Raw genomic sequence first — 10,195 nt, forward strand, 5'->3', positions numbered from 1 at the left:
TTATGATCCTGAAAACTCAATTAGTGGCTCCCATCCAACACCAGCTCAGAATCAGCTGTTTTGTTTTATAAAATAAGCTTTCCTAGTTACAAACATGCAGGTGGGTACAAATTTGATTCACAAATTTCTATGTGTTTGCGTGTGTTCTCTCCGGGTACTCAGCCTTCCTCCCACAGTCCCACAGCCCAAAGACATGCAGTTAGTGGGGTTAGGTTAATTGGAGAATCTAAATTGCCCATAGGTGTGAATCTGAGTGCAAGTGGTTGTCTGTCTCTCTGTGTTAGCCCTGCGTCTGGCTGGTGACCTGTCCAGGGTGTACCCCGCCTCTCGCCCTATGGTAGCTAGGATACGCTACATCCTCCCTGCATCCCTGACTAGGATACATGGATGAATGAAGAGAATGGATTGATGAATTTGTCATATTTGCTCAATCCAGCAGGAAAGGTAAATAAAAACATTTTGTGACTAAGACTTTCATGGTAAAAAGGGTTCTACATGCTTTATTTGACATGAAATGAGACTCAGAGCTGTGTGAATAAAAGCAACACTGGAAGAGTCACAATAAATGTTGAACAAAAATACGAATGCTGCAGGAATTCTTAAAAATCCCATTTTATTGTAAAACAAATCAATAAATAAACCACTACATCAAACCCACTTAGGTACACAATGACTGTGCGTGTGGGTCAGAGACAAACGGACCCACAAAAGGTGCAAAGAAACATGTAAAGGAGCTGCTCGTGCCTGAAATAAACCATGAGTGTCACTCTGAGTGTCCTACGTTTCTACAGCTCATGTGTTTAAACACCGGGATCGTCTACCGTCCCCCTGGAGATTTCACGAAACAAAACAACGCCAGCAGCTGTCACGATACTTTGACTGGACGAGCCGCTGAACGCCAGGTGAGAAACGAGCCCACCTCCTGTACCTGTACGATGAGCTGCGTCTGAAAGAATGTACAGTGGATGTGTCGGAGCAGCTCAGATTAAACCTGCAGAAACGTGTTTGTGATGAGCGGCAACGCAGTGAGGTTTGCTTTGAGTGGGTCCGACTACTCAAAGCTCCTATTAGCTTTTATTTATTATTTATGGATTTATTCATTTATGATCTGCAGCCAAATCTCTTTGGACCCAGTATGAAAAGCGGGAACGATTACAGCAAACCAAAGCATCCTCCGTGTTTCTATTCGAAGAAAATGTTCTGCTCGGATATTCTGCAGAAGTGTTGCACATTTTCTGATTGGTCAAATATTTGAGCTTTTCACAACAAGCGGCTACAAATGAGTTTATTCATTTCAGTTCTTCTGCTGCGTCTCGACACAACAACACAGAGCTACTGAAGAAATTCTGCTGCTCTCAATCCACATTTCCACAGGCTGAAGAACCAAACATGCCGTAGTGTTACAAAGAGAAAGTTGGGATGATTTACATGGGAAACATGTATTTGAGAATTATTGCTGAATTTTTAAAGGTTGGGCATTTTGGCCCCAACATCCGTCTTTTTCCAGAGGAAATGACTGTAACTGGTTCAATGTCGCGTCGGTGACAAAAAGGATATCTGGCATAACCTGCTGAGCCTAGAGTGACTCGACTTTGGATAAGCAGAAGAAATGGATGCATCGAGCCGTTTTAGGAGATGATTTAAAAAAAATGAAACTACGTATCTGAGCTGTTTTTGGAGATTTAAAGAGTCCTAACGCTTCACTAACAGTGCATGTTGGTGTTTTCATGCCGTTTATTAACAGTAAACTGCAGAAAACCCCAGACCTATCCTTTAACTTCATAACTTCACTACCGTTTAGATACTCAGTCCTCATCCTGCTCATCCCTAAGAACCTTTCAGTCTGTGATGTCTTCTTCGAGGTCGCTGTCGGGCGAGCTGCGCTGTCTGTACTCCGTGCTGTTGGACAGGCGTTTCCAGCTGGTGTCTTTCTGGCTTCCCATGCTGTGTGAGCGGCCCAGCTGGGCCATCCGCTTGGCTGACGTCCTCTCTTCGCTGTCGTCGCTCGCGTGGGCCCTTTCCGTGGCAGATTGGTGAAAGTCGTGCCGCAGGTTTTCCAAATTCAGCGCCCAGGGGCCAAGCTTCTGCCAGTTGACCCTCTGGAAGGCCATGATGCAGTGCAGGTTTCCACCTACCTGAGAGCGAAGAAACCTTTTAGTTATTCACCATCTCAGACACACAAACATTTAAATTGGATTGGATTGAATTGGAACCTTTTTGGTTTTGCGACGCTGAATCCCCCTCTCTGTGTGGCGAATGTCCAGGTATTCTGGATTTTGGGTGTTGAGGTCAGTCACGATATCCAGCCACCTGCAGAGAGAACTTCCTGTTAAACTGCTTAACAGCAGCAGACGTGGAAATGGCGTAAAAACTGAACAGAAACATACTTTTTACAGTGAATAGCTGGATGTTTTCTGCTGGGTTCCCCGATTAAGATCCAGTATTCCATTTCGTTAGTGGGAAGAGCGCCCCTTCATAGAAAACAGGACAACATCTGTTACTAAAAACTAGTCAACTAATTTGTTAATATTTTTATAAAAAGAGCTATTAAGACTATAGACCTTCATATGGCGACATTAAGAATGTAAAGTCTCTTGTTTAAGTCCATAAGATTTTACATCTCAGGACATAATAAAAAAAATCAGCTGTTCCTCAGGGGGTCATAAAATTTGGTAAATTAAGTTTTTTAAATTGTGCTGTCATGGACTTTAACCTTTAACATGCCAACTGTAGCCTGTAGAGTTATGGAGTTTCTCTAAGCACTGCAGGGTTTGAGCAGGGAATGAATTTGCTGGGATGTCCACTCCTGGGAAGACTTGGCACACACGTGAAAGCTCCAAACCAACAAAGTGCCGAAACCTCTGCTTTTAAAGAGGTGTTCACACTTCCTGAGCACCTCCAAGAATAAACAGCTTCCTGTTACTTACCCTCTAATTCGAGTGAAGACTTTGTCCTCAGGACTGCAAAGAGTCCCATTAAAACGTCTTTTTCACGCAGCCAAAAGATTACATACAATCTCTAACAAACTTACAGCAAACAATGCAACAAAGAAATATGACAAAACAAAACAATTCTACACAAAAAGAAATGAGCTATATTAAAAAGAAAAAAAAGTAAAATAAAATGAACGAGCATCATCAAGTAAATATCTACATAAAATAAAATGAGCCTTTAATGTGGATCAATGCAGTAAACTGAAACCTCATTCATTATATTTTGTGCAGGGACTAGCAGAAAAATCTCAACACACAGCTTTTAGTGAGCACTGATCTAAATGAGCAGTTCTAACTGCTGTGACGTGGCGTTACCTGTATGCCTTTGCTGCTTTGAGCGGCGTGGCTTCGAACCCCACTGGGCAAAAGTAGTGGTTCTGACAGTGGTAAATGTAGGCCATGGACTCGTCCTTCAGGCCTTGTGTCAGTTTCATCAGCGCTCCTTCAGCTGAAAAGAAGAACGAGTTTAATCAGTCAAGCTGCACGTCTGTAACAATAACAGCGCTGAGTGGATCAGCTGACTCGCCTGTTTCTCCTGCTGTCTTGTGCTTTCCGTGTGGTTTGTACAGAATATAGGAGCAACCTCGCACTCGGAAGTTGTCGTTGATTTGTCTGAACCACCTGTGAGGAAAATGCACTGACTGCAGACGTGCAATCTCTTTAGATTTTTAAAAAAGTAAAAGACGGGAGGTTTGTGTACCGCATCAGTGTAGCGTTGCCGGTGAAGGGACCAAACTTGATTTCTTCAAACGGCGGCTGAAACCCCAGAATATGCAGAGCTTCCTCCTGAGAGATGGGTGGCAGACTGGCAATGCAAACAAACATTTACACCTTTTATTCATTGCCCACACTTCATAAGCTGATTTTTTTTTTATATGAGATAAGATGCAGGCTGCTCACTTTCCTGCGCCAAGTGTGCTGTACAGGAAGTTCCAGCAGGAAACCAGCGAGGAGATCCCACAAGACGTCTTATACTGTGGCCGACTGATGCAGTACCTGCAGAAAAATGGATTATAACACAAAAGACAGACTTCTGTTAAGGTAACAGGTCCTGTCCAAAAGAAGACAAGAGCTTCTGGAGAATCACCGGGGTTGCAATGAAAATACTTTTTTATGTGGGGTTTAATTTCCTCAAGTATTCATATTGGTTTATCAAAATTGCCAGAAATAACAGGAAATGCTGGACTACAGTAGTAAGGTAACACATATTCACTGCCTTAAATCAATCTGCAACCATTCAGCAGAACGGCCGAGTCTTACTCAGGAAGAAACCAGGAGAACAGAGGCAAACATTTGGCACTGCCCTCACAGCTTTCAGTCATCCGCCTGTGCAATTACAATTCCAGATAAATGAACACTTCTAGATGCAGCTGTCACAGCCACAGCAGCAACAAAACGAGACAGCTATTGTCTGTGCTGTGAAAGAAAAACTCATTCAAATAAACACAAATGCGCTGACCGTGTTCTCGCTCTTTGGTTTCTAAATTTTACTGCCCTTCTTTAGTAAATCCTGACTCCAGGGGGCAAAAGAGGGCATTGAGCTGGCTCTAAAGCTCTGTAGTGAAAATGGAGAGTGCAGAGAGTCAAATCAATCTCTCCCCTTTTATCTCAGACAGTCAAAAAGCTCCTGGCATGTTTGCATCCATCCTCTACATGACTGCCATCTTGTGGCCACAGTCAGCAGTTGTCGCTAAAGCTGCGCTTATTTCATGCACATTGGAGACCGTAGCTCCCTCTGTTATATAGTCGTGTCCGTCTCCCAGTAACACTGACCGGAGCTGAGAGGCCAGCAGCTTTTTTCTGATGGTTTGCATATGCACATTTTGGATAAACCTCTGGTCTGGTCTGACAGGAAACAAGAATGCAAGGGAAGCTACCCCGGCTCTGCTTTCACTGCTCTGATATCAATTATGATTGACCCTTTGTGTGGAAACACAGCTTAGCTAGCTGTGGTGGAGGAGCAAGTAACAGAGCTTCAGTGATTTACCATCGTAACAGAGGAGCTTGCTCCTGCTAATCACCTCAGCCGACATGTGTGATGTAGAGAAGATGAAGTTTGAAAAGGATGTTAATAACTCCTTTAGTACATTAGCAAGGGAAGCTATAACCATAATGGACATAATGGACAGTGGCTCTGAACATGTCCGGTCTAATAAAACAGGCAGGTGCAGGCTCAGCAGCACTTTCAGAATAGCATCTATAAAAATCTCTAAATGTAATAGGTTTAACCAGCTGTTTTGCCAACACTCCACCTTCATTTTCCATCCATATTTTAATCCCCCGAAAGATATTGACCGTTAACCACGTCACACAACACTCAACACTTTTAATTCAGATGATTTTTTAGTGATTAATATTTTAATATACTTTTGTAGACCTGTATTTATCAGCTCATTAATGGTTTTAGAGATCATCGCAAACATGATGCTGGACATTAAACATTAAACAGAGTAACTATTTAAAATGCGCTCAACCTTAAACATACACAGCAGTTATATGTTTAAGGTAATATAAATAATACACAATTTAACACTGAGAGAGAACATTGTTCTGTAGAGTAATTATTTTTACTTTTGCTATTTTAGCTTTCCAATAAAACAGTTTCATGTATACTGAGGTGTTTTCATTGTGTTTTATTGCTTCTTTTCCTAAACAGATAGTAGATACAAAAATGTGAAGATGTCCATGTAGAGTGCAGATAGACAGCATGAATGGTATGTTTTAATCTGATCCAGTTTATCTTGTTAAATAGTGAGAAAACAGTAAAGAGAGATGTTTTTTTGTGTGTACAGGGAGATGGAGGGGGATGGTCTCTGCTTTCCTTTCTGTAAAAGTCACTGCATGAAAATGGAGGAAATGAAAATGGAGGCTAAATATAACATTACCATCTTCTGAGGTCGAGCACTTTCCTCTGTTTGATCTCCTCCAGTGAGGCGTGAGGAGGGACATCTTGCAGGTTCCTGCTGGGTCTGTCGGATGACTTCATCTTCTTAGCACCGCATTTCTTACCATTGCCTGAAAAAGTATTTCAGGAAACATCAAAGTGTGACATCATGCAAACCAAACTGATCAAATTCACTTCCAGACCTTTCTTACTTGCTCTTATTTTCCTTGTGTATGCAGTGTTGAAGTCTGCTGTGTCAATCTCCCAGGCCAAAATAGGCTTGGACACGTCCTCCATGTCACAGTCCTCGCCTGCCCCCCCATGGGAACCTCCAGTGTGAGCGGTACTGAGCTCTGTGGAGGGTTTGGGCTTTACACGTGGGGATCCGTCATCCTTCTTCTTCGAGAGTGCGTCCCTGCCTGCGTTTGGGGGGCAGTACACGGAGGCAGCCTGGTTTAAGAGGGCATAATCAGAGCAGACTGTGTAGAACTTCTCACGGGAGTGTGTGACCGGGCAGGTCCACGGCAGGTGGAGCTCAGCACTCGAAGCCCGCCTCACTCTCGCGGCATCCCGAGCCAGGGACCGAATCAGGCTGTGCTCCTCCTCCCTGTCTGTGGTCCGCTGCAGCCCTGATGGCTCCGCAGACCCAGACAGGTTTGTTCCCTGACCCTCTGAGGTGTTAGGCATCGAGCGGCCGCTGAGCTGACTGGCAACCGAACCGGATGAAGCGGAGCGTGATGATGGAGAAGTGACCTCTGCAGGGAAAAAAGGAGGTTATTCAAAAGATATGAGAAGAAGATGAAAGTGCAGAGATAGAGACCTCACACTGTGCACTCAGATAGGAACAATCAGTCAGCTAATAGTTTTATCCGACACAGAAACATCTGTATCACATCAGGATAGCTCAGCTCTGCTGCCACAAACACAGACACAGGGGAATCTTACATGTTACATATCACAACAGATTTTTATTCACCAAGCTCTTTCTGTGTATTTGTTCTCCCCCTCTTTCTTCTATGTAATTTTTACCACACTGAGCTTGTCTTACTCTTACTGTATTTTATTTTACCAAACTATTTTACTTTACTTTTGCCATTTTGCACGTGATGTTTAATATTTTTGCTTCTGTGAAAGGAATTTGAATCCAATCACCTGCCTTCAAATGTATTTGGATCATAAATTGGAGAGAATGCAGAACCAAAAAGCACCTGAAACACATTAACCAACTTTCTTAGTCTAACAGTTACCATAACTAGCAAAATCCATCATTATCAAAAATTGCCAGTGGACTTTTCAACAAGATTGCTTAATAATTAAGTAATTAAGTCCTACAGAGTGAGGGGATGCCTGAGGAATGGAGAAGAAGTGTACTGGTACTGATTTTCAAGAACAAGGGTTATGTGCAGAGCTCCACACCACAAAGCTGTAGGAAAGAGTTATTGAAGCTACGTTAAGCAGCAGCAGTATGCCTTCACGCTGAGAAAGAGCTCTACAGATGTAATGTGTGCTTAGGGAGTGTTGATGGAGGAGTACAGAAAAGGTCAGAAGGAGATTGACGGTGTCTCCATGGATCAGAGAAAGGATATTATAAGGCGCCAAAAGAGGAACAGCGATACTACATGAGGAAGTCAGGAGTGGCAGAAAAGCATGTGAGGGTCGTGCAGGACATGTATGAGGACAGCGAGACAGGGGGGAGGTGTGTGTTAGGAGTGACAGATGGGTTCAAGTTGGGGGTGAGATTACATTTTTTGCAGTGGTGATGGAGAGGCTGACGGATGAGGTCAGGCAGGAGTTTGCAGATGACACTGATCCGTAGTGAGGAGGTGGAGTCTAAGGAAAGAAAAGAAAAGCATCTGCACTTCTTTAAGTGGCTTGAAGACATTTCACCTCTCATCCGAGAAGCTTCTTCAGTTCTAGGGTCAAATGGTGGAGAGTCCCAGATTTAAGCTCTGTGGGAGTAAACCCCCAAGAGGGACAAAAGGAACCCCTAATGATCCTCTACCTAATAACATGAGCCAAGGTGTGAAAACAGGTGTAGGTCACAATCAGCCAAGGTTTCGGGTGAGCTCATTGTGAAACCTAAGCCCACCCTATCATGTGATTTCCTGAGGTCATATGGCCCAGGATGTGAGTGGGCGTTAAGGCGTCTGGGAAGGGATCTCAAAACTGGATTATAGATGGCAGACAGTTGGTGTCGTAAGCCACCGCCTCTGTTCAAAGATGGTCGCTCACAGTGGACATAAATGGCCTCTTTTACTCCTCTTTCACACCATCTGTTTTCTCTGTCCAAAATGTGAACCTTGGCATCCTCGAAAGAGTGACCTTTGTTCTTTAGATGCAGATGGACTGCTGAGTCTTGTCCCATGGAGGTGGCTCTTCTATATTGTGCCATGCGTTTGTGAAGTGGCAGCAGAGGTGGAAGTATATACTGGAGAGAGGATGAAGGGAGGTCTGTAAAAGCAAGCCTGAATACATGTTTGTGAATGAAAGAGAGACGGATGGAGCACAGGTAGTGAAGATAGATCGGTTTAAATAACTGGGGTAACTAACTCTCTCGACCGCGGACGAGAGAGGTGAAGACAGGAGAGCAGCAAGAGTGAGAGGGAAGGTTTACAAGATGGTAACGAGACCTGCTTTCATGTATGGTTTGGAGACAGGAGGTAGAGCTGAAGATGCTCAGATCTTCATTGGAAGGGATGGTAGAAAAACATGAAGCAGATATCAAAAAAGAAATTTTATAGACAAAGCGGAGTGTTAATAGGCAGAGGGTCTTATACAACTGTAAAGCAAGCTAGATCCTTCATTTATATAGTCTTTAAATCGTCCCCCTGGCAAACCCAGTGTTGGTCCACGTTAACGAAAACACCTGAAACTATGAACATAACAAATTCCAAAGCCATAACCCTGAGTGTCACTTGCCAGGCTCACGGAGAGACAAACAAGCACTGTTCCTCTTAGCCTTTAGCCTACAATGAGTCACCTATCATAGAAACAGCCAGCATGGCTCTTGATAGCTACCTAAACATTAACTAACGGTTCACCTGTGAAGCTGCTGCGATCACCCACAAACGTCCGATTTGGTTAGCGGACGTAAACACGCCCAGCCGTCATTTTCAGCATCACAGATAGATAAATAAAATCTTCAGTAATGACCACCCTTGGCGAGGAGGCGGAAAAAGATAAAGCTAAGAGCAAGCTACCAAATTGCCGCACACATTAGCGCGAAAAATGTGGAAAATAGCCGAAAATAAGCAACAAACGTCGTCCTCCTGACCCGCAGCCTCTTCCTGAGCAGGTTCATCGGACTATACCATTCTGAGGAGCAAGCGGGGGGAAGGGAAATATCAACGTTGTTAAATTCTTATAAGATCTCAAAAAAAAACAAAAACATAAAGTTTCGATGAGCAAAAACACTTTTCATCGCACACATGTGTATGTTATCGCACTGCATTAAATTTACTACATATTTAGATGTGTCCAGCTTGGCGCCTCCTCTTCCCGTCTCAATAAAATTATTTCTCAGTTTAAACCAATCACAGTAGAGCAGTTGAATGGACAAGTCTCTTCAGCGTCACGTGATACATTCAAATAGTTCCTGGAAGTGCATATACCGGGCAATTTAAATTTGTAGACTCAGAGACACAGCGGTCGATAAATTTATTATTTGTAGTAATTATTAATCTCTAAATGCATTAATTTAAAAAATATTATCTTATATGTAGTTACATTAATATATATGTATGCGGTAAGTAAACGGTCACCGTCACCCACGGCGTTAACAGATGTTACCACGGCAAGTTAACATTGTTTTTCCATCCACCCATCCATTCTCATCCGCTTATCCTTTTCGGGGTCGGGGGCTGGAGCCTATCCCAGTTGTCATAGGACGAGAGGCAAGGTACACCCTGGACAGGTCGCCAGTTTGTCACAGGGCTAATTTAGAGTTACCAATTAACCTATCCCCACTAATTGCATGTCTTTGGACTGTGGGAGGAAGCCGGAGTACCCGGAGAGAACCCACGCAAACACGGGGAGAACATGCAAACTCCACACAGAAAGGCATATACTTAAAATATTTTCCAAAAACCCAGGAGTTGAGAATCTCAATACCTCCACTGGTATTCCCGAGAACAAGTTAAATGCACACATGCAGTAGGCTTGAATGGGAAACTGCCTGCTGATATTTAGCAAAGAATCATCAGTTACTGATGTAACATAAACCTTTATAAACCTATAGACATATAATGACATGTAGAGCTGCATGTCCTGTAAATGAAACTATCTACTGTAGAGTTAGTTTCTGTGTATATGGAAATAA

General features: G+C 43.3%; 1 protein-coding gene across 1 annotated transcript; it reads right to left on the reverse strand.

The window, feature by feature from the left end:
* Positions 1-79: 79 nt before the first annotated feature.
* LOC116312990 (basic immunoglobulin-like variable motif-containing protein) lies at positions 80-9,371 on the reverse strand. The gene is made up of 10 exons (XM_031730539.2): positions 8,919-9,371; positions 6,090-6,632; positions 5,879-6,008; positions 3,894-3,989; positions 3,694-3,798; positions 3,520-3,614; positions 3,309-3,441; positions 2,388-2,471; positions 2,214-2,310; positions 80-2,135 (listed from the first exon to the last, which is right to left on the reverse strand). The coding sequence occupies exons 2-10, from the start codon at positions 6,562-6,564 to the stop codon at positions 1,839-1,841; spliced, it is 1,512 nt and encodes a 503-aa protein (XP_031586399.1). The 5' UTR covers positions 6,565-6,632; positions 8,919-9,371; the 3' UTR covers positions 80-1,838.
* Positions 9,372-10,195: the final 824 nt, after the last annotated feature.

This window comes from Oreochromis aureus, linkage group 23, assembly GCF_013358895.1.
Source record: "Oreochromis aureus strain Israel breed Guangdong linkage group 23, ZZ_aureus, whole genome shotgun sequence".
NCBI classification, from domain to species: domain Eukaryota; kingdom Metazoa; phylum Chordata; class Actinopteri; order Cichliformes; family Cichlidae; genus Oreochromis; species Oreochromis aureus.